At 43.7% G+C, this 24,777-nt stretch overlaps 1 protein-coding gene across 1 annotated transcript in view; it reads left to right on the top strand.

Moving 5' to 3' along the window:
* The first annotated feature begins 14,041 nt into the window (after positions 1-14,041).
* Positions 14,042-24,777, top strand: part of LMAN1 (lectin, mannose binding 1) — a 249,386-nt gene continuing 238,650 nt past the window's right edge. The window contains exon 1 of the mRNA XM_085630506.1: positions 14,042-14,328. Within this exon, the coding sequence (XP_085486632.1) occupies positions 14,121-14,328 (208 nt within the window). The 5' untranslated portion in view covers positions 14,042-14,120. The remainder of the gene's footprint in view (positions 14,329-24,777) is intronic.

Below are 24,777 nucleotides of genomic sequence, written 5' to 3'. Positions count from 1 at the left end.
AGCACACTTTACTGCAGTCGTCGTAGTCAGAATAACTTGTCTCGGCCTTCCCCACCTTGGAATCAAGCAATTTCTTCTTCTGTGCACCTTAATCCTTACCCAGTCTCCTGGACTCAGATCATGGGCTTGCTTCTTCTCAAGTGTGGTAGCTTCTTCTCCAACCTGGTGAAACACAGAATGAACTGCGTCAGCCAGGCCTTTACAGTAATCCAAAATCATGTCATCAGTTATTGTCACCAATTTATTCACAGGCACGAATGCATGGCGCATTGCACGTCCCATGATTATCTCATGCGGGCTCAAACCTGTAGTTCTATCTGGAGTAGATCTCATAGTCATCAGAACTAAAGGTAAAACATCTGGCCATTTCATGCCAGTAGCTAAGCACATCTTTCCGATCCTATTTTTGATTGTGCCATTAATCTGTTCAACCACACCAGAAGCCTCTGGTCGGTATGCACAATGTAGCTTCTGCTGTATTTTCAATGCTTCACAAATTAAACTTATGAGCTCATTTTGAAAGTGTCTACCTCTATCAGACTCAACTGTAACTGGAAACCCGTACCTAGGAATCAACTCCCTCAACAGTAATTTTGCCACTGTTAATCCATCATTTCTTCTAGTCGGGTAAGCTTCCACCCACCTTGAGAACAAACAGACTACCACTAGAACATACCTCAGTCTGTTCACTTGGGGCATTTCAATGAAATCAATTTGCATTCTTGTAAAAGGACCTCCTTCTCTGCCAATAGTCCCTAGACTCACCACTGTCTTTTTCCCAGTGTTAAATTGTTGACAAATCAAACACCTTTGACAGATGCTCTCTGCAATTGTCCTGAACTTTGCATTGTACCAGGTCTGTTTGAACGACCGGACCATTGCGTCTCTCCCCAAATGTCCCTGGCCATGATACATCCTTGCCATTGACGACAAGATTGAGTTGGGCATTACTGGTCTGCCATCTCTGTAGACCCAAACATGGTCTGTTTCTCTTGGAGCACATCCTGCCTTAATCCAATCTTGTTTCTCTTCTTCTCCTGCCCCATCTTGTAACTGCTTCACTTCATCCCATGTTTCTAAAACATTAGTAAACATCACAGAGAGAAAAGACATTTCCCCTTCTCTGTCCCGATTAATGGACTGATTTGTCTTGGCGCAGTATTGCGCAACATCATTTGCGTACCTATTTCCAACCGTTATGAAATCCTCCCCTTGACCATGGGCAGCACATTTTACAACTGCTAACTCCTTAGGCAGCTGTATCGCCTCAAGCAATTTACCAATCATTTCAGCATTCTTTATCGGAGTTCCACCTGACGTCAAGAAACCTCTTTGTAGCCAAAGTTGGCCAAAATCATGCACCACTCCAAATCCATACTGACTATCAGTTATCACAGTTGTCCTCAAATCTTTCCCAATTTCACAAGCTTTTGTCAATGCCACCAACTCAGCAACTTGCGCAGATTTCACTCCTTTCAATGGTGATGCTTCCATGACCTCTGAAACTTTGCACACCGCATATGCTGCACATAGCACACCATTATCATTTCTCAGGCATGATCCATCCACAAACAACACATGGTCATTCTCAGGTAAGGGAATATCCCTAATGTCTGGTCTCGGTTTTGTACAGTACTCAAGCACATCCAAACAATCATGATCATCTTCCATCTTTATACCCACATTTTCAATATCCGGCAAGAGTGTCGCTGGATTCACATTCACACATCTCTCAAGAGTCACATTTGATGCTCCCAGAATCACCTTTTCGTACTTAGTCAGCCGACTATGTGACATGTACTGAGTCCTGCTTCTCGTCAAAAGAATTGCCACATTGTGAGGTACGAATACCCTTACAGGATATCCCATTATGATTCCCTCACTTTGTTCCAGGCTTCTGCATGTTGCAGCCACAGATTTCAGACAACCTGGTAAACCCACAGCTACAGGGTCAAGTGTCGATGAGAAGTACGCAATAGGCCTCCTCAGCTGTCCATGTTTCTGGATTAACACTGAAAGTGCACATCCATTTCTCTCACTGCAGTACAGTTCGAATTCTTTCTCATAGTCAGGCATACCCAAAGCTGGAGCTTCACACATTTTACTTTTAAGCTCTTCAAATGCTGCCAATTGTTCCGCATCCAGATCCAATGGGTCTGACATCTCACTTTTTGTCAATTTAATCAGTGGCTTTGCTATCAGCGAAAAATTAACTATCCACTGACGACAATATCCCACCATACCCAGGAACATTCTCACTTCTCTCTGGGTTTTTGGAGCTTTCATTTCTCTGATTATTCTGATCCTGTCATTAGTCACTTTTCTCAGACCTTTTTCAATATTGTGTCCAAGATAATGCACCTCTTTCTTGCAAAATTGCAATTTGGCTGGAGATACCTTTAACCCTCCATCTCCCAGATGATTCAGTAAAGCTATGGTATCTACTTCACAAGCTTCACGTGTCTTTGATGCCACAAGTAGGTCATCAATATACTGCACTAGTACTGAGTTCTCAGGCATGATTAAACTTTCCAACGATTTTTTCAATAACTGATTGAATATCGAAGGACTCTCCGTATACCCCTGTGGGATACGACACCATGCTAAAATACGCTGGCCAAACCTAAATGCAAAAATCGGCTGGCTGTCATGATGCAATGGAATTGAAAAGAACGCATGACATAAATCAATCACTGTATACCACTCAGCATCATGTGGAATTTGATACAGAATCACTGATGGATTTGGCACGATAGGACAACATGCCACCACAATTTGATTAACTTTTCTCAGATCTTGGACGATCCTAAATTTGCCATTAGGCTTCTTCAGCCCCATTATCGGTGAATTACACGGGCTACTCAATAGTTCTCTCAGAACTCCTTGCTGAATCATTTTCTCAATTATAGGAGTTATCCCTTCAATTATTTCTGGTGTCATTTTGTACTGAGGAATGTTAGGATATGTAATTCCCTCTTTCACTGCAATTTTCACTGGATCAACATTATTCATCAATCCCACATCCTCTCCAGTAAAATCCCAAACTACTCTTTTCACTGTGTCTCTCAGCTCTTGAGGCAAATCCTCCGGATTAAATACTGCAAATGCACCAATTAACTCACTTTCTCTATTTTCTAGAGTCATTCGGTACAATACATCATCATCTGGTGTCTCAAAAGCTATTCCATCCGGTGTACAGAAAATTGTGCAGTTCATCTTGCACAACAAGTCCCTACCTAACAGGTTCACTGGACTCGTGTCACAGACAATAAATCTGTGCATGTCTGAAAATTTCCATATCTGTACTCTTACTGGTTCAGTAAGACGTGTTCTGATTTGTGAGTTTGCTACACCAACTACTTGGATTGCTTCATCCGAGAGAGGAAGATTTCTAACATCTGTTGACCTGACAGTTGATCTTGTCGCACCTGTGTCTACTAAAAAAGTAACACTCTCCTCATTTATTTTCCCATCCACAAATGGTCCTGCCTGGTCTATTTCTAGAGTTGCACCAAGTATGCACTCTTCCTCCTCTCTTCGGCACCGTCAATAATCACCCTCAGACTCACTCCCTTCACTCTTTAACAAGTACTGTTGTACCTGGTTAGAACGTCTTGGTTTGTTTACCTGTTCATCATTGTAGAATCCTGAATCCTGATTGTACTTTTGCACCCCTCTATTCTGCGGCAAGGGCGGTTTTGGCTCTTGACTCTGCTGTCTCACAACTTTCTGTTGTTGTTGCTGTTGGTTATTTCCTTCATTCTGCACCTGTTGATTTAAGGATTTACCCTCATTTAATGGTGGATTAGGACATTCAGATCTCCAATGTCCCAGTTGGCCACAGTTGTGGCACGGGAACTTCTTCTTAGCTTCCTCAAGACTTCCCTTTCCTTTTCCTGCAAACCTAGGTCTATTCCCCGCATTATTTCCTGGATTATTTGCCTGTTCCACCAACTGTGCTTCTTGTCTTTCCGCAACCTTCACTTGTGCCCACATCGCTTTCTCTTTCAGCTTTCTTTGATTTGCTTCAATTTCATCACTGAAGTATTTTGCATGTCTCAGAATCTCATCTACTTTCTTACTCTGCCAATCCACTGTGTGTTCACGAATTCTCTCACCAATTTCAGGTCTTAGACCATATACAAATCTGTATACAAAATGACTCAAATCTTTGTCACCCAGGTGTTCATCTCCACTGAATTGTTTAAAAGCCAGTATCAGCCTTTCGTAAAAAGCATGAACTGATTCTTTTGCTTCCTGTTGTGTTCGATCTATCTTAACCCAGTCTGTCTCTTTTGGAGGAACTTTACTCTTCAGGTATACCATCACCTGATCATACTTCCTCATTACCTCTGGATCTGGTGCCCCTGTTCTTGGATCTCTTGGATACTCCTCACTAGGCCAACTCACAACTATTTTACACTCAGTCCACAAGTCTGCTGGAACAATTATATCAAACAGACTATTCAGGTCGACCCACAGCACTTTTGACAATTTCACAAACCTGTCTACCTGCCTATACCACTCGACGGGCTTTTCTCTCAATCGAGGGAAATCATTCGTAAATTACAAAATATCCTGTCTGGTCCATGGAACATGTACATGTCCTCCTCCAGGTATTTCTCTCATGGGATAATGCTCCACTGGTTTCTCCTTTTCTCTCACTGGAAATGCTGAATAAGTCGTTCTATCTTCAGATTCATCTCTTCTCTTATACCACCTATCCTTCCACTTTTCTACATCACCCCATCTTCGCAATAATGCTATCATTTCCTTGATCTGTCCTGTTCTACCAGTAGCATTCAAATTTTCTATATCCTTTTCAGTAAAGTCCATCCTGTAGGTTTTCTGCAAGGCCTTCACTTTATCAATGTCAATTCCCTGCTCATTTGCTATCGCTCTTAGTCTATCATGTGTATTTCTTGCTCTCCAGGTGATACTTTTACACATAAACATCAGCTCACCATCATGATGACTCTTCAGGATTTCTGTTGGAACTGTTCCTGTCACAAGCTCTTCTAATTCTATACGTAACCTAGCCACATCAATAACTTGTGAATCTTTATCCTTTTTCTGAAGAACTTTCATCCAATCATTTAAATCATCAACTGTTATTTCAGCAGTTTTTCTCACTGGAACCACTCTTTTCTGCGGTTCTAAAATTGGCATCCCTGAACAACTAGGTTCACTAGCATCCAGTATTTCACTACATGTGTCATGTCTGGTTTGTCTCAGGTCACTTCTCCCTGTTCTTTTATCTGAATCTCCTGAAGGACCAACTGAATTTGTCAAATCATTCGCAACATATGGAACTACCAGTCCATTTTCACCTGTCCTCTGTCTGTCAAACATAGGAATAACCGGACCTATAGTTACAGGCACCGTAACAGCTTCCAGATTCTTCGTTAACTCCCTAATTTTCTCAGTCAGTTCTGTTGTCGTTTTGGCTAATTGTCTGGCATTTTCTTCACTACCTCTATTCTCTCTCTCCCTGAAAGAACTACTACCTGATTCAGGTGTCACTTTTTCTTTCTCAACTATATCTCTTATCGGAGAAACAACTGGTGTACTCTCATTTTGTTCTGGTCTATACGGAGGTGGTCTCTTGTAAATCATGTCATTTAAGACCTCATCCTCATACTCTCCATATCTTCTCATATCTGACTCAGGAACCCTTTCTGCTCCCCCTTCAACTGTTCTCATCGGATATAATCCCTCTGACATACTAGCATCTCGCCATCTCTTCATTCGATCATGATGTGTTTCACGATCATGTCTCCTCCCAAACATATGCCTGTAGTAACCTCCAGATCTTTGCTTTTCTCGCTCATGAACTTCCTCTTCCCATTCCACTAAAGCCTCAAACTGTGTAGGTCTCGGCTTCGGGTCTAAGCATGACATCTTTTCCCGTAAATTTCTCAACACGGCCAAATTAAATGAACCATGTTCTGGAAATGCTAGAACACCATCTTCTTTAGTATACCCAACCCAATTCTGCAACCATATACAGGTATGTAATCCATATTTCGCAGCCATGAAGGATGCAGGTGTTTTCGCTGGAGGTAGCAACTCACCCTCTCTCGTTTTAACCTCTTTATCCTTGCTAAACCACTTCTTAACTTTTCCAAAGAATGTCCTTTTCTTTTTCTCTTCTTGGTAATACATTTTAGCGCTTACCAAAACTCTCTACTCTTTCCGTATTATAAATATACAATACGAGTTTTTCAACCAATAGCAGCGCGACTCACACTAACGCACCAATCCTGGAGCGTCTACGTCACTAAACAGCTCTACCAATCCCTGCGCGACTTATACTAACGCACCAATCCTAGCGCGAACCCTATTCTGATCCACTATCCAATCAGAGCGCGGTCTTTCTGACGTCAACAGTCGCTGCAGTCTCTGTCTCCTGTCTCTGTCACTCGTCTACCCCTCCTTTACAAAATCACTCAGTAGACTTCGTGTCAAGATTTCTACAAAATCTATTAGTTACAACATAAAAACATCTCCATTGTCTGCTTCGCTAACCACAGAATAGTAAAAAGAGAGTCTATTTCTCAAGAGTCAACAAACTTACATACATCTCATAACTGTTTCCTCTAGGACTTATCCAAAGAGTCTTACAATCAATAAATGTATATGCATTCACGCACATTCATACAAGAAAAATATAGTACATGCACACAGAATCCTGCTTCCCAAGAACAGCGTACAATCTGTCTCTGTACAGAATTATAACTCGCAACAACTAAGCAGCTTACCTCCGCCCAGTTCCTCAAACAAGCTCAGAGAATACCTATTACTCCTCCCGCAATAAGCTTTAACGGCAATCTTTACAGATCCCTGGGACTTAAGACCAGAGTTTCACAGATAACCTTCACTACGATACACACTCCTTATATAGCAGAAATATATTCTAATAGTAACATACAATAATGTCACTGATTCCGAACCCAGACAATGTGAACGTGCAACTTCAACTGTCACACGTAATTCCTTACAATCCCGTCTTTCCCGAGAGCAGCATATACTTCCCTCTGCCCTACTATGGAACTGCTACCAGCTTCCAAATTCCAGAAGCACTACATATAACTCAACAAGACGACTCCAACATATAGTATTAGTACATATACCAACATCAACCAAATAAATCAATAATCAATAAGCTAATGTACAAGCAATCTTATCTTATCAGATCAAGACAACCATCTATAACCATCCTCTGCTACCAGAGAAATTGATAGAGATCAGGGTATCCAAAATATGCCCACTACCACGGATAGAGTAATTGCACAGTTGCACGCACATACATTCATCATACGCTAGGGCCCATTTCACTAACACACGCTCAATACTCTACTGGTAATAAACCTGTGGGAAGGAAACACCTAAACACCCTGCATCTATATCGAGGACGATAGGACCTAATTATAGTGATTGTCCTTACGCTCAATACAATCTATACAATAATGATCAAAAATGTACACAATAATTGACAAGAAAGAATATTCAACACCATGTTTAAAAGTTATATTGCTTTATCTAAAATTAGTCAAAGTAAATCAATCAGAATAAATCAGTTCTCATAGTTACCTATTCTAACTAAGTGTCAGAACGGGTCAGGACCAGTCTCTCGGCAAAGTCTCTTAAGACGGAGTCCCTTCAGCATCGATCCTCAGCAACGCAGGTTCACGCGGCAAAGGCAAAATGGCAAGTGGCAAGCCCTCCCTAAGCTAACAATTTTTATAGTAAAAATTACAATGGAAACACACATAAAGTTTGCAAAATACACTGAATCACTGAGCAGAGCGAGAAGGAAGAAATGTAACATTGCTACATCTGAAAATCTCCGCTCAGGAAAAGTCACAGGACGGAACTACGGAACAGGAACCAAGAAAATAAAACATGTATCACATTTATCCTGCTTCTCCTCGGCCATCGAGCCACAGTTCATAGTTTCCCTCTAAGGCTCCTTTGTTTTTCAAGATTGCCAAGGACACTTTCACTTCTCTTGGAGAACTCCCAAAAACTGCTGCTGTCCTCATGGAAAGTTTTTCAAACCAGCAAACAAGGACCATGGTCAGTTAGCTTCAAGACCATTTCCAGCAGGGGTCTCCCTCGTCTCAGTTTTCACATATTCACTCGAGGCCAGGCTCACCAAAACAGCCATCATGGACTAGGCCTCCATAGGCCACAATAAACCATCTCAATTAAAAGAAATAAAAACAACGTTACTACAGCATAGTGATTAAACAGTGTTAACCCCACTAATACCCTTATGTGTATGCATTTATCTAGCTTTTGCAACATAAAAAGCATTAATTCAGACAGCGTTTTTGTGCTCAAAATAAACAGCACACAGCAACGTTTAAACATGAAAACTTGCACATTATTTTTTAGAAAACAGAAACAGCACACACATGCTAACCCTCGTGTAACTTTCTCTTATGTTAAGACAAACGAATTGATTAATTAAAACACACTTGCACAAGACAAATAATTAATTTGTTATTTATTAATAATTAATAAAACGCATAGACATACTAGAGCTTCAAAAGCCCTGAATTTTCTAAATGAAAACTCTGCTCCAGCAACCCCTATTCTAAAAAATATTCAAGCGCTTAATTACTTATGCTAAATTTGACGGGTATCTTTCACTTGAAGTGCGGCTCATCCCTATTGAGGGATTGCTATTACCCTCCATTCTCAATTTAACAGTTGCTACAGTACACACAGCATAGGCAGCGCTCAAACTCCCTTCTCCAGTTCTTAGGCATGACCCATCCACAAACATCACATAGTCACTCTCTCAGAGGCACATCTTTTATGTTCGGACGCGGTTTGGTGCAAAAATAAAGCACTTCCAAACAATCATGATCTACCTCATCCTTCATTTCCGCATTCACTGCATCAGGTAATAATGTTGATGGGTTCACATTAGTGCATCTTACAAGACTCACATTTGTAGCACCCAAAATCACCTTTTCATATTTAGTTAGACGACTATGCGTCACGAACTGTGTTTTACTCCTTGTCAAAAGGATTGCCACATCATGGGGCACAAACACTCTCACAGGGTATCCCATTACAATTCCTTCACTTTGTTCCAAGCTTTTACAAGTGGCTGCCATGGCTTTCAAACAACCAGGCAACGCTACAGCCACCGGATCTAATACAGCTGAAAAATACGCAATCGGTCGTCTCAATCTTCCATGTCTCTGCACTAATACGGAAAGGGCACACCCATCTCTCTCACTGCAATAGAGCTTGAATTCTTTTTTGTAATCAGCCATTCCAAGAGCTGGTGCTTCACACAAGCTTTCATCTCTTCTTTATTCAGCTCAATGGGGATCTTTCACATCACTTTTTGTTAGGCGTACCAGTGGTTTTGCAATCAGCGAGAAGTTGCTGATCCACTGTCGACAATATCCTACCATTCCAAGAAACATTCTGACTTCTCTCTGTGTCATTGGTGCTCTCATTCCTTTTATTATTTTAATTCTGTCAACAGTCACCTTTATCAGGCCCTTTTCAATCTTATGACCTAAGTACTGTACTTCTTTCTGACAAAACTGTAATTTTGATGGGGATACTTTGAGTCCTCCATCGGCCAAATGATTTAACAATGCAACTGTGTCAACCACGCATGCTTCTCGCTTCTTCGATGCCACTAATAGGTCATTGATGTATTGCACAAGCACTGAATTTTCGGGCATTTTTAAATCTTCCAGTGACTTCTTTAGAATCTGATTAAATATTGATGGACTTTCTGTATACCCTTGAGGGATACGGCACCATGCCAAAATACGCTTAACGAACCGGAACGCAAACATTTGTTGGCTATCAGGGTGCAATGGAATAGAAAAGAAAACATGACACAAGTCAATGTCTGTGTACCATTCTGCATCATGGGGAATCTGATATAGAATTACCGAAGGGTTTGGCACAATGGGACAGCAAGGAACAACAATTTTATTCACTTTTTTTAAATCCTGTACTATCCTAAAGGTCCCATTTGGCTTTTTCAAACCCATGTTCGGAGAATTACATGGACTGCTCATTATCTCTCTCAGAATTCCTTGTTCAATCATTCTGTCTATTATAGGTGTTACTCCTGCAATTATCTCTGGTGTTAATTTATATTGAGGAATATTCGGGTAATTTACTCCTTCTTTTACAGTTATTTTTACAGGATCTACCCTTTTCATTAATCCAACATCTTCTCCTGTGAAATCCCACACTTCTGTTTTTACAGTTTCTTTCAACTCTTGAGGCAATCCTTCCGGATCAAATACAACAAATGCCTCTGTAATTTTGGGTTCTAAGCTTGCCATTGTCATTCTATAAGGTATGTCTTCATCTGGAGTTTCAAAAGCTATACCATCAGGGGTACAAAAGATGGTGCAATTCATCTTGCACAACTAAGCTTTGATCTGTCTATTTGAGACTCCAACTACTTGTATTGTTTCACCCGAGAGAGGAAGCTTTTTCACTTCATCTGATCTAACAGTTGAACGAGTAGCACCAGTATTCACTAGGAAAGTAATGTGTACTTCATTCACCTTTCCATCCACAAAGGGTCCAGTCTGGTCTACCTCTAGAGTTGCGCCAAGTACGCACTCCTCTTCTTCTCCTAGGCACCGTCAATAACTCTCTTCTGACTCACTCTCATCGCGATACAGCCAATACTGCGAAACGGCACCAGCACGCGGTAGCATTGTTACCTGTTCTTCGGTGTAGAATCCTGTCTCATTACTGTATCTTTGAGGATTTACGTGCTGTGGAAAAGGTGGCTTTTGCACCTGACACTGTTGGGTAACAACCTGCTGCTGTCGCGGCGGTCGGCAACTCAACCCATTCTGCACCTGTGGATTCAATGATGAATTATCACCATTAGCTCTCGGTGGCAATTTACACTCGGATTTCCAATGCCCTAATTTTCCGTAATTATGACATGGCCATTTCTTTTTAGCTTCCTCTATGCTGATCTGTCTTTTTCCTTTTCCAATATTAGGTTTTTGTTTTGCTTGGCCCATACCATTAGCTTGCTCGATCAACTGGGTTTCTTGTCGCTTGGCCACCTTAACCTGTGCCCCCATCGCCTTTTCTTTCAGTTTACGCCGTTTAGCTTCAATTTCATCACTAAAATATTTTGCATGTCGTAACACTTCATCTATCTTTTTGTTCTGCCAATCCACTGTATGCTGTTTAATCATTTCACTAACCTCAGGCTTTAAACCATAAACAAATCTGTACACAAAATGACTCAAATCCTTTACGCTTAATTTCTCATCTCCACTGTATTGTTTAAAAGCCAACAATAACCTTTCGTAATACACATGTACGGATTCTTTAGCCTCCTGATGAGTTCTGTCAATTTTTACCCAGTCGGTTTCTTTTGGAGGTACTTTATTTTTCAAAAAAGTAATTACCTGATCATAATTTTTCATTACTTCTGGATCAGGGGCTCCCGTCTTAGGATCCCTAGGATACTCTTGCGTTGGCCAATCTATTGTAATTTTACATTCTGCCCATAAATCTGCAGGTACAATTATATCAAAAAGACCGTTCAGATCTAGCCACAACACCTTTGAAAGTTTGACAAACCTTTCTACCTGTCAGTACCATTGAACTGGTTTTTCTCTTGGAAAATCATTGGTAAATGACAAAATATCCTGTCTAGTCCATGAAACGTGCACATATCCTACTCCAAGATTTTTTCTCATGGGACATTCGATTACCACTGGCTCTTTTTCTCTCACTGGGAATGCTGAGAAGGCCTTACCTGTAGTTTCCTCTCTCTTTCTGAACCATCTATTTTTCCATCGATCCACATCACCCCATTTCCTTAGCAATGCAATCAGTTCTTTAATTTGGGTAAACCTCCCTGTGGTGTTCAAGTTTTCAATATCCTTTTCAGACAAATCTACCCTATATGGCTTTTGTAATGACCGTATTTTCTCAAAATCGATTCCCATTTCAATCGCTGTCTCTTCTAACTTTTCATGCAAAGTCCTTGCTCTCCAAGTTATACTTTTGCAGAGAAACATTAACTCCTCATCATGATATGCTTTTAATTTTTCAGTTGGAATGGTTCCTACGATTTGCCTTTTAAAAAAGTTTCCCAGGGTAAACTGGTTCTCCATGAGACTTGGCATAGCAAAGCGCAAATTTTATACTATTCATTCAGCTCTCAGGCGAAAGTTTTGAAAGTAACGTTTGGAGGAAGAGAAACATTTCAGTACAGGTTCTGTATTGTCCCCTTTGCTGTTCACACCATCCATCAGTTGGCAGGCCACCATGCTCATATCCTTAGCAAGGAACACAGTGTCACAGAGCTGAGGTCACTTTGAGATCTCCAGAGCCATCCGATTCTGCGCAAAAGTCATCGCGCTCACATGGTGGTGGCTTTGTAGGGACTCCATCTTAGGTACTGCGGCCTAGTAGGCCCGAATGCCAACTTAAGCAAAAACAGACATAACAATAATTAAAATATAGAAATGGAGATTCTAATGTTTAAACCCACACTAATCCCAATGTATATTAGTATTCACCTAGCTTGTAGCAACATTTAAAGCAATAATACTCACCATTCTGTAGTACTGGAAGCGCAAACCATCACAAAAGCAACATAAATAATGCAATTTTCTATTTCACCACAATCTAAAGTTAGTTTGCGTACCATAGTTAATTTATTAATTGTTCTGCCATGCAATTAGCATTTAAGTCCCACGTGTATCTGGCGTTTATCAAGGTGTAAAAGTTGGTTAGTAAATTTCACTTCAAACCAATTAGTACGAGTTAGATTTAGAGTGATTACGTAATTAATTTCATGCAAATTAGGGGAGGTATACAAAATTTTGTTTTACCTGCTCCATCACCGGTCAGAATCCAAAACAGCCTGAACTGCCATGGAACCCAACCATCGCCTAGGAGCGCGTGGCAGCTTTGTGAGTATACACATTCGAGGGAACGCAGGGTTGCCACTTGTCCTCAATAAGTAACATATCACTTACAACAATGAGACAGAAAAGAGCACAGGGACAGCTGCAGTACTGAGGGTGGGCTCCCAGTTTAGCTGATGCATGCTGTCTGTCTGGTGCCCATTCAGTGTTCAGCCAGGTCGTTCAGCACTGTAGTTCTGATATGCCCATGTGTTTATAACCTATGTCTAACTGTCGCTGTAAGACAAACTGCACATACTGCAATTATGCTCTGCTGCTTCTGAGAATTGTTTGGTTTATACCTTGTGTGAGCACATCATGCCCCAGGCCACTCCATTGAACTAAGGGGAGTAATTTCTGAAATGAATTCCATCACAGAGACGTAACTGGTTTGCACCTCTCATAATAGTGGCACTCAAAGTGTCACATTTTATCTAACACAAGGCATTGACATTTCACACAGTGGCACACTTCAATAACAGAAAAGTCACTTAAGAAATATGTAAACGTTGCAATGGTATACAGGAGCAAACAACTCGCAGGTCACAGCTGGTTTAAGAAAATGATGCATGCTTAACCAGAAGTGCCGCTGGATGAACAGCGTCATTCCAAAGCATACACAAGCAGGGGTTAAGCGGTGTTTTATGCATATGGCTCGGCCATGTTGAAATTCCAACTTTTCACTTTAAGTCAAACAGCACAAACGTTTATTAACTTACTTATATGGCATACTTTCTAAAAAAAGGTTTTCTACCAAAGTCTTTAGTACAGTCTCACTAATAAATTCAAAATATTTTTCTTACAATTAATGTATTTAGTATATTTATAGCCAGAAAAACAATTTATATATAGATGTCTTTCTTTATTAAATCGTGCCATGAGTTGTAAGCTTGAGAAGAAAGTGTCTTCAATATTCGCACGAGCTTTCCATTCTATGAAACTAACAGTATCTGCAGGAAGAAGCACACGTTTTTGTCAAGAGGAAGTCGAGAATCCGCTAATTACGTCTGTCTTTTATTTCTGTAACAACTGCCTCCATGGCTCCCAGAGTAAACAAAACCCATCTGACTTTTGACCTGCTCCCGAGTTGATTGACCAATCAGAGAGCGCCCTGTTGGCTCTGCAGGATTTCCCCATGTCCCCTCCTGTACCTAGGTCTACGTCAGCAGAGCCAAGATGGCGGTGTCCATGAAGCGGTTTCAGCTCTCTCCGGTATCCAGGGGACTGTCATTAATTCTATTCTTGTGCCTCCACCAGAGCTCCGCTGAACCGGGCACTGATACACCCTCAGTCCCGCATCGAAGGTTTGAATATAAGTACAGTTTCAAGGGACCGCACCTGGTGCACAGCGATGGTAGCGTGCCTTTCTGGACCCACAGTGGAAGTGAGTATGCCAGAAACATATTTTTAATAGAGTTGGTGAGAAGACAGACTGCCTATATACATAGCAACGCGCCTGTCTATGTGCATTTATCTGGCACCGAGAGCCTAGTTCAGGGCGATTATTTTGTGCACTGCGGTAACTCATAAACGGTTCACTTCACTGCATCTTTATTATATCCCTGTGCTATTCTGGGCAGTAAAACTGTGATAACAAAAAGCGAGTGTGCGTATGTGTTCCGGGGAAAGACCAACATCTTATTTACATGCTTTGACCTGTCTCTTCTGAGTTATTTGTAGATGTGTCCACTACAGAGGGTTGATCAGTTAAAATAACAAGCATTGGCATAGCCAATAGGTCTCGCCTTTGGGACGTTATAAGTGTTTAGCCATGCAACAATTGAAGTTGTTGCACCAAGGATATTGTGCTGCATAACTAAACACTTCTAAGGTCCCAAAGGCGAGACCTATTGGCTATGCCAATGCTTGTTTCTTTCAGAGGGTGAATTGCCGTGTGAACTCTCTGAGAGGCCAGAGATATGATGCGCGAGGCGGGCACATAGGGTATGACTCGATACGGGACAGATGACGGACCTAGGTAGGCAAGGAAGGGCAGCCTCTTACAGTTCACCAAGGACGAACTATCAAAGTACTGTAGAACTGAAGAGAATGGCACGATGTTCATGTTTTTATTTTAGGGTGAGGCATTTTATGAAAGAGAAAGCAAGCAAAATACATAAAATCAATTTGTGTTTAAAAAGAAAAAAAAGCCTTCCACCTTCGGGGAGGGGGTAGGGGGCTATTTGGGCACACTGTATTAGCCTGGGAAGGCGTAAACAGTGTGTAGAGAGAAGGAATTTGCATGTTGCTAATAACACAGATTTCTCCGAGCGGCCGAGTCTCGCAATTCATCAGGTGCCCCATCCTTTCTTCCGGAAGAAAGGTTAACGTGGCCCCGCGGGTAGGTCACAGGGGGCTTCCGGCGGGGTCCCTTTGAGAGCTGGGCCGCGCTGACAGCAGGATGGCTGGGCAGCCGCAGTGCCTTTGTGCCGCCTGTTTGCGACCCGCGGCTGCCGGCTTCAGGAGCAGAGCCTGAGGTCCGGCAGGGCTGCAGCACGGTGCCAGTCACTGGCGGGTAAAAATTTGCAGATGCATGGCCGCCCTCCAACCATAGGGGGCGGAGGCTAATCACACAGTGTCTCTCCGAAAATTGCTCGTCAGGTTTCCAGCACAATCTTCATAGCTGAGCAATACACCTTACACCAACCTTAAGCCAAACACATTAACTCGCAGCACCGGACCTGCATCTGTACGCACTAACAAACAGCACTCACCGGTAGCTCGTCACACTAATAAACAGTACGCGCCTGCAGTTGTACACATTACCTCAAAATACAACGTTTTAGCTGAAAGCACTAACAGCAACAAACCTTTAGGTGTGCGCACTGACTCCAGTTGTCAGTAACTCATGACTACGGCCACTGCAGGACACACCACTGCATTTAGACAAAGGGGACACTTTAGCATGACGGCCGAGCGTCTCCTTGTACCACTAAACTTTTTAACAGCTGGTCTATTCTGCACCTCTAACCCTACAGCAGAGGCTGTCAATATCCCACTAATCTCTTCTGCAGTCATGTGTGTGTCTGTGATAAACAGTTGTATAGATGTGGGCGACAGCGTGTGTATGCGGGAATCTATCTACATGACAACACATACACACGGCATACATCGCTAATCATACTTGATATAACATGATCTATAGGCTTGCAAGACCCCACAATTATATACTACAATAGTTCATTAGCCCGAGTCATTCGGGTTTTCAAAGTGCACCAGGATCGCTCTTTCATCACTGAAATCAAGAAAGCTTTCTCTTGCAATGTAAAATATTAAAAAGAAAAAACCCTGCATGTTTGTACAGACAGGTGTGCCAAGTCATTAGCAGTTCTCCTAATGGCTGAAAAAGTGTGCCTACCAGAACCAACAAATTGCCGAGCGAAGGAGGCGAAATGTCATAGCAGGGAAGGAAGGCTGAACGCACCAAATCAGAGGCGCGTGAGAAATCAGTTATCGATTTCGAGGCGCTATTGTAGGCGCTGGACGCGTGAAAGGGGAGGCATCTCCGCGGTCGAACAGCCCACGCGGAGCGCGCTCTCGTCTCCACATATTGACGTATGGCCAGCATCGGAAAATCCAATGTGCTTCATTAAGTGAGATAGTTGTAACAAACAAGCACGCACGCGCCTCGGGAGCGAGCAGCAAGGCGCGATAATTGATAACATATGGCGCCAGCTGCTTGCTCCCTCGAGTGAATCGCCAGACGTGCACGCGTTGCCATTAGAAGCAATGCAACGCGTGCACGTTTTTGCCGGGAAAGCTGTGCCGATTGCTAAAGGTCTCTTCCCTAAGCAGCGCATGCGCGCTGCGTAGGCGAGACCTAAAAAGCATTGCAGAGTGTAAATGTGCACAATGGGTAACCTCGCAGGGTTAGTCCTTGTGCCCCAGAGGAGCTATAAAGTGTAAGTCTTAGTGTCCCCAGGATCTATCACTTGTACTATCATTTTATAACTTACAGAATGACCTTCTAGCAAATGATAGAGGGGCATTGGTATGTGGGTCTAACTGATGGCTAGCACTAGTTCCAATAGAAATGCGAAGTGGCTTCCTCAAGAAGCTAGGTGATGGGCCCATTAGATGGTATGTGAGCCCGTTAGACGGTATCTGAGCCTGTTAGACTTCGTGTACTCCGGCTGTGCTCCAGAATTCTGGATCTAGCAAGACCTTGAGCAGGCATGGGTTTGCCAAGAAGATGGATGTTGTGCGCGCAAATATCAACTAAGGAAGATTTGGCCAATGACGGCATGGGCCCATTTTTAACAAGTCTAAGATGTGAAAGTTGCATATCTTTAGTAATATTGGGTCTAATTGATATCAACATTGGTCCTGTGCAGTGCCAAATTTGTAGTGCACGCATGGTTATAGGGCATTAGTGCAGACCATTCTGTGCAGGCATTAGTGCAGTGCCGTCTGAGCACAGCAACAGAAAATGCTTATTTGAGATGTGGGAGCAGAAAACTGGTTAGAGGGCCATGAGCTTTGTCCATTGCTCGTGCATTCCCATGCCCAGAGAGTATTATGGGCAAGATTGTTTTGGCTACAAAGCATGCCTGAAATGTATGGACTGTGAACTTGAGGGCAATATGTTACCATAACTAACAAAAGCTGTTAAAGTCAATGTTTTTTAGGCTTGTATCATAAATAGAATGCCCTTCAGCAGTGATTTCAAAACGCTTATTTCACAGGAATTATGCTATGTTGTTGAATAGTTTATTTTCCAATGTTTGTTGAGCTCAGAGTATTGTAAAATACTATTGTCTATAGAAGCGATATCTGTTCATGTTTTCAAAACACAGTTTACCATTTTCAAAAAACGTGTTGTGAAAAGTATATAACTTAAAGTTATGAAGTTCTGATGACATTTACCAGTCACTGCCACATAGTTCAATCTCATGCCACAGGCATCCTACTTTTGTAGTATAGAGTTAGAGCACAGTGGAGTACTATTTATAATAAAGAATTTCTGATGCAAAGCAGCTATATTTGTTAACATTCACGTTTAGCAGCTTGCAGTGAACTGCTTTTTATACAGAAAAGGGGGCGAGGAATAGAAAAAGAGGAAAAAAGTAGAAGAGAGAGAGAGAAAGTATGATGATGGTGATAAAGTGCATTCGGAATGATTCATAAATATACTTTCGAAAAACAGTATTTTTCAATCAAAGATGAAGTGTAAATGCCTTAACAGGTAAATTATGAGCAGTAAATTGGCACCTGTAAGACAGTAAGAGTACTCAAGGCGATGATTCATATATCTCATATATGCAGCAGCATGTCCTGATATAAAGTGCTAGTGCATCAATAGCTTATTCAGTGCAATTTTTAAACAACGACTTAGCCCAATAAAGTGCAAGTGCATCAGCTTCTTATGTTACATTTTACGATATCTTGAGCATGTATACAATGAAACTCTGTATAAATATGAATTTACTATACAAAGATATAAATGTTTATTCAAATATATGCTCCTTAACTGATTTTTCAGTACTTTGCGACTTGTTCTTTTTACTTGTTGCCTACACACATCTTTTATTATCTGTTGTCAAAACACTAACATGACTAATACCATGCAGGCTTCACTACTTCATTGTTTTTCTCTCCTCTGGAGAATGTCCCAAGTGCTGCTTCCCTACCCAGTGCTCTTCCACTGCTCGCGTTTTCAGAGCTACTTTTTAGGTCGAGCTAGACAGCGTATGCGCCGTGTCTTTGAGACCTGCTGTTATCACTCAGTGGGCATCCAGTCAAGGCCTCTTTTTGCTATTGGATGGCTGCATTTTCACTCGTTCATTCTATACTTTGATTTGTTAAAATCATGCATTGTTGTTTCCTGTTTCCTCCCACAAAGCACTGGCTTTAGGCGTTCATGTGTTCCTTTTGCGACTCTTTTTTTTTTTTTCTTTCTTCTGTCTGCACTTGTTTGGCATTTCACCAGAGCGCTCGGCCTGCAGCGAGGCTGTCAATCATGTTCTCTCATTACATTTGCTGTGTAGGAGGGTGCTTGTTTCCACCCCCTGCCACCACAAAAAGAGAATCACAACCACAATTATTTACATAAATTTTCACACGCTGTGTCAATCTACTGAGATAATCGCTAGTGGTATGATTTCTAATAGTGGCTGCATGGCATGCCGAAGGATATGAATAACGTCAGAAGACCGTTTTGAATCTGGACAATCCTACTCCTGTATAATTACTCTACATTCAGGCACATTGGGCTTTACTGAGTGACACGCTAATGGCCCGCCTCACAAGCCCCTTTTGACCCCGCCCCCTCTCCTTCCCTCAGCAATGCCCTTGCCGCTCTCTCTGCCTTCACCATGCTGGAGTCCGTAGGTCGGTGTTGGCCCTTCCAAATGCCCCCGTCGCTGTTTGAATTATTTTAATGTACTTTGCATTGTTTTTGCTTTAAGCTGCTCCACTTTGCCCAGCGCGGCACCTTCACCCATCTCTCCAATCCTCTGCCACAACACTGCTTGTTAAGTACACAGACTGTTCGGCGGTATGTGATGCGACTGCGTTTCTTCTGACAGCGCCGCACGGAGTTGTCAGCAGCTTCAGCTCGCTTTTGATAAAACGGGAGGGGATAAAAGAAACTACCAGTGTAAGAACATGCACAAGTACCTCTACGGTTTGTCTGCCTCACCATCCATAGTGACCACACCGTCATCCGCTCCGCTCAACACGTATGCACAGACATCACCCAATGATTACACTGACACATTAGTTATGGGTGAAGAACTGCTGCAGGTTTATTTCATACAACATAAGTATGACGGTAGAGTGGGTTATCTTACGGGCGATCCAGGGCAAGCAGCCCCTCGCTGCTCCGCCCGCCTTACGAGCCAGCACGCACGGTGGGTCGATGCCCGGCAGTGCGGCACATTTTTCAGATCCTCCTTTGGATCACGTGATCTGTCTAATACTCCCGCCCCTTTTAACGGGGGCGGAGCGTGTTATGGCACACCCCCGGTTGGTTAGGCCCCCCAATTGCCCGAAGGACTAACGGGGCGCCGTCGCGGTCTTCCCAGAACCTCCTTCGGCTCCCGGACCTTGGCTCGGGCACCCTTACTGTGCCGGACAGGGGTACCCTTACTGTACCGACTGTCGCAGAGGTACCCTTACTGTACCCTTCTGCCTCCAGATCGCCCTGTAACTCCGCCTGCAACGCAAGAAAAAACATTATAACAGTCCAGTTGCGCGCTGCTTACGCCGCGCAGGGTAAGCGGAAAGGGTGGGAACTCGCGCGGCACAGGAGTGTACCCCAGGAAGCAGAGGGCGATCTGCGGGGGCGGCGGGCTTAAGTAGGGCCTAGCCCCGCCCCGCCCAGCACCAGTGGCCCGCCTCCCCCAGCATATGCCTATTGAGGCCTCCCCTCCCCAAGGCGCGGCCTCTCGGGAGAGGTCGAACAGGGGGGGGGGGGGGAGAGGAGACTCCGACGGGTGGCCACTAGAGAGCTGCCCTGCTGATGTCCCTCTGCGTGGGACGCGGGCAGCGGCATAGTGACCACACCGTCATCCGCTCCACTCAACACGTATGCACAGACATCACCCAATGATTACACTGACACATTAGTTATGGGTGAAGAACTGCTGCAGGTTTATTTCATACAACATAAGTATGACGGTAGAGTGGGTTATCTTACGGGCGATCCAGGGCAAGCAGCCCCTCGCTGCTCCGCCCGCCTTGCGAGCCAGCACGCACGGTGGGTCGGCACATTTTTCAGATTCTCCTTTGGATCACGTGATCTGTCTACTACTCCCGCCCCTTTTAACTGGGGCGGAGCATGTTATGGCACACCCACGGTTGGTTAGGCCCCCCAACCGCCCGAAGGACTAACGGGGCGCTGTCGCGGTCTTCCCAGAACCTCATTCGGCTCCCGGACCTTGGCTCGGGCACCCTTACTGTGCCGGACAGGGGTACCCTTACTGTACCGACTGTCGCAGAGGTACCCTTACTGTACCCTTCTGCCTCCAGATCGCCCTGTAACTCCGCCACAGCTCTGGGGAGGCTCCCGTCGCTGCCAGAGCCCCCCCTTCCTCCCTTCGCTGTTATAATAGGTGCCCTGCCCCAGCGAGCTAGCTTTAGTGGGCTAAATTATGGGTCCTGTCCTGTAACCCGTAAATCACAGCAATAATTTGCAACTTTACTCAGAAGCCCAGGCAGACTGACAAAAGAGATTTCTAATCGAAGCGAATTGACGCAAGGATGTCTTTTGGCCCCACTGCTGTACAGCTTAGACGTGAATGGTGTTCCTAACTTTCTTTGCGATGCGACTGCAGATCTACCTAACGAATTATGTGAAGATCTAAAACCCACAAATGGAGCCAGAACTGAAACAGTTTTTTTTTTTTTTTTTTAAATTCTTCAATCCATCATACCCTTCGTATCCTAGCACGAAGAAGGTTTTTAATTTCCACTTTGTCTACAAAGGTGATGTATTGATAGTGTTGTGGTTCCCGAATTGCTGCTGCTTCGAGGTTTGCATGATTTCTAGGAGGGCAAAATATTTAACGCTGACTGCTATATGGACGCCTTTTATCATGACTCCGGATAAAGCCAATATGACTGACTGACTAAAAGATGAGAATATGCTTCTGAAGAATACATATCTTTCAGCTCGAGGACCAAAATTTGTGAACGTTTCAAACTCCCTAGGCTCCAAGGTAAGACTGAGCGAAGAAGAGCAACACCTAAATCTGTTTCTCAGGCTGGAAAATATGGCATGGGTAACAAGGCATTGGTGAGATAGGCGCTTATGGACATGAAATCCTATTATTATTTTTCAAATGGCCAAATTAGGGTCCATCCTGACTTAGAAGTGTGTTTCCAACGGCTACAGCACAATAAAGCAAGATGAAGGTAACGTGAGGGTTAACCACCTTCCCTACGTATATAAACACAAGCTGACACCACGGGTGTCTAATGAGGGGGTGGGCACTTAAAAGCTGTGAACATCCGACAGTATGGGGGGGAACAGCCTCTGTCTATGTACTCTCACCCAGCACACGGGAAACATATGCTCACTGCCCCTAGCTGCTTAATGTCACTGTCTCTGAATGGTTAATGCCACAAACCTTAGCTGGTGACTGCATTGTTGGCAAATGAGTCGTTGAGACAATCTCACCTTCCAACAGCATGCCAGTACAAATAACTGAAAAAATTCGATAAAAACTGCTAACTCTGCCGTATTTACCTTTCCGGCCATAACTCCCTACTTTTGCTTCCTTTCACATTGTATTGTTATCCTATTGTTTACTTCAAATTTACCAATATCTCATCAACATCTCCTTGTTTTGGCCTTTCTACTGCCAATAATGACCTAGCATTCTGCGGATCTATCTTAACTAACCAGGTAATACAGGCTTTATTGAATACTTTTGCAAATTAGTTACAGTAAATTAGATGACGGGGTCTTATTCTGGCCTTGTTGTTCAATAGTTGTAATATAAACTCAAACTAAGATAAATATTATTGAATATGTCGGTTCATTCCTACTGTTTAATTTACTTAAAATTCAAGTTTATTACCTGAAGACGACACGTAATGAGAACTAATATTTATAGAAATCAAATCAGTTTCATTAATTAAATTGGCTCAGCCCCCCGTTCCCTAATTCAAAACCTAATGCTAACCACAACAATTATGAACCTATGTGCAAGTGCCATTGGCTTGGCTATTTGGCAATGTCCTTTTCGAAGGAGTACAGCTCTCAGATATCATTCACCCAACACCGGGCATCTATGAGCGACACCAAATATTAACAGTTCCTTGTGCTTATTAAATTGGACCCGATCCTTAGTTTCCAGGACACACTGCACTTTAATGTCATCTGGCCCTGGTGCCTCTCAAACAACTGTGATGGCCTCTGTCACCGTCATAAAAATACATAAACGAACTTCAAAAGGTCGCAGGAGAGGCAGCCGGGCTACATCTCGGCAGACCATGTCACTCTGGGCTTTAGCTTGCCTCCCTGTGGAACAGGGAGAATAACTTTAAAGATGTTATGTTTGACACACAAACCCCAGGCCTTCCGCTTGCCTCATCACAGCTCAGGCTGCTGACTTTCCTGTATAGACTAGGCTGCCACTATGACTGCGAGTTGAAGAAAACATTACCCCAGCTGTTTCCGACTGGCAAGGCTAAAGATGAAGGCAGCAGCATCTCTTGACTGAAGCGTGGAACTCACAATAATAAATCAGTATTCCGAATCCAAAAATCGCGAGTGGCTGGCAAAGAGTTCATTTGAAATATCAAAGCCATGCATATTCAACATGAAGCCAGGAATCGAAGGAAAGCTTGGGGACGATAGTGTGAATAGCGATGGTGGCATCTGGTTCAGGGCTTCCAGGAACGAAACATCCTTCAAGTTAAGAGAGACCACTAACTCAACTCGAGCTTGGGAACTAACCCATAGGTTGCTTGCATGGATTGTAGTTCCACCAGTAGGTGGGCTGCAATACGAATTACAGTATAGGGGCCAATATGAGCATGGTGTTTGGACAACAATCGGAGAGGTAACCCGCAGCAGCTGGTCCGCATGCCACCCCCGCACGGCGCCGCCACCCAGAGCATCCACCCCGCAAGGGGGAATGACCCAACTCCCACAGCGCTCAAAGGCCACGCGATCACCACACACCCAAACCAACTCAAAGACATGTACGGGCAACATTGCAGCTGAGCCGGTGCCAGCTCAGGCGCCCACCGGCTGCCCCGAGGTAACAAAAGGAAAACCGAATGCCACAAACCCTGAATTCCAGGAGCTATACCCGAAAATGTAAAACAGAAATTCAATTCTAGTGGTACACACAGGAGGGGGCTGGCAGTCAATGAATTTAAGCCTCGTGGCTCAGGACGCGAGCCTGCCCAGGGTGACACACTGGGGTCGAGAAGTATTCTGAGTAAATAAATGAGCCTACGCGAGTAACATCCACTAACATGTAACGGCCTGTGATGAAGCGAGAGTGAAACTCCAGAGTGTGGCACGGAACCTGAGGACATCGTAACATCTATAGCCCCTTCACAACAAACTGAACTACCGTAGCAAGACCTGAGCAGAGGCTCCTATAGACCCCACCGAATCGAAAGGTAACATTTGTTTACGGAAAGCAACTCACTCCTGGTGGACGACACAATCAACTAAAGTTTCATCGAAGGGATGCATCATCAGACAATCGTGGCATGTTTTCGAAAACAGTACAGCACCACTTCACTTCCACAGTCAGAGTGTCTTCAAGTACACAAACAACCAACACAAACAGTGCCACACCACGGCAACAGACACCGGCGCAGGTGCCCGTTGCCAAGCGCTAGAAACAATCGGCCCAGCTTTTTGCGCTGCGAAAACCGGCGAGGCAAAATGAATCTACGTCTATCCTTGCTACATGCGAATTCCAGAGGGGGACACTGACCACAGCTAGGCCCATGCCACCCAAAAGTTTAAGAGGGAAGGTCAATTGACTGAGTCAGCAACAAGGACGGCCACTATCGAATTCCACTGTGATCTCTGATAGGATACGCGCCCTACGCCCCATCCTCGCACTACACAACCTGCAGTCAGGATTGACCCATGAGGGTCTAAAGGCGCTGACACAGGGCAGAGGTTAAATTGGTGGGCAAAACTACTCACCCTCAGCTGCTCACAGTTCACTAATATCGACTAGTGGGGCGTGCACCTGCCCACCACAGATCCCGTTGCTTCCCCTGACGCTCCTTGCCCCCCCAGTCCCCTCAGAGTCTCGCCCTCGTACACAATAAGTAAGTACAGGGGACTGGGGGGGCAAGGAGCGTCAGGGGAAGCAACGGGATCTGTGGTGGGCAAGGCTCCTCAACGGATGCC

The sequence above is a fragment of the Triturus cristatus genome, chromosome 2_1 (assembly GCF_964204655.1).
Source record: "Triturus cristatus chromosome 2_1, aTriCri1.1, whole genome shotgun sequence".
NCBI classification, from domain to species: Eukaryota; Metazoa; Chordata; class Amphibia; order Caudata; family Salamandridae; genus Triturus; species Triturus cristatus.
Note: the sequence above shows the minus strand (reverse complement) of the source record. Positions and strands in the feature narration are given on the sequence as shown.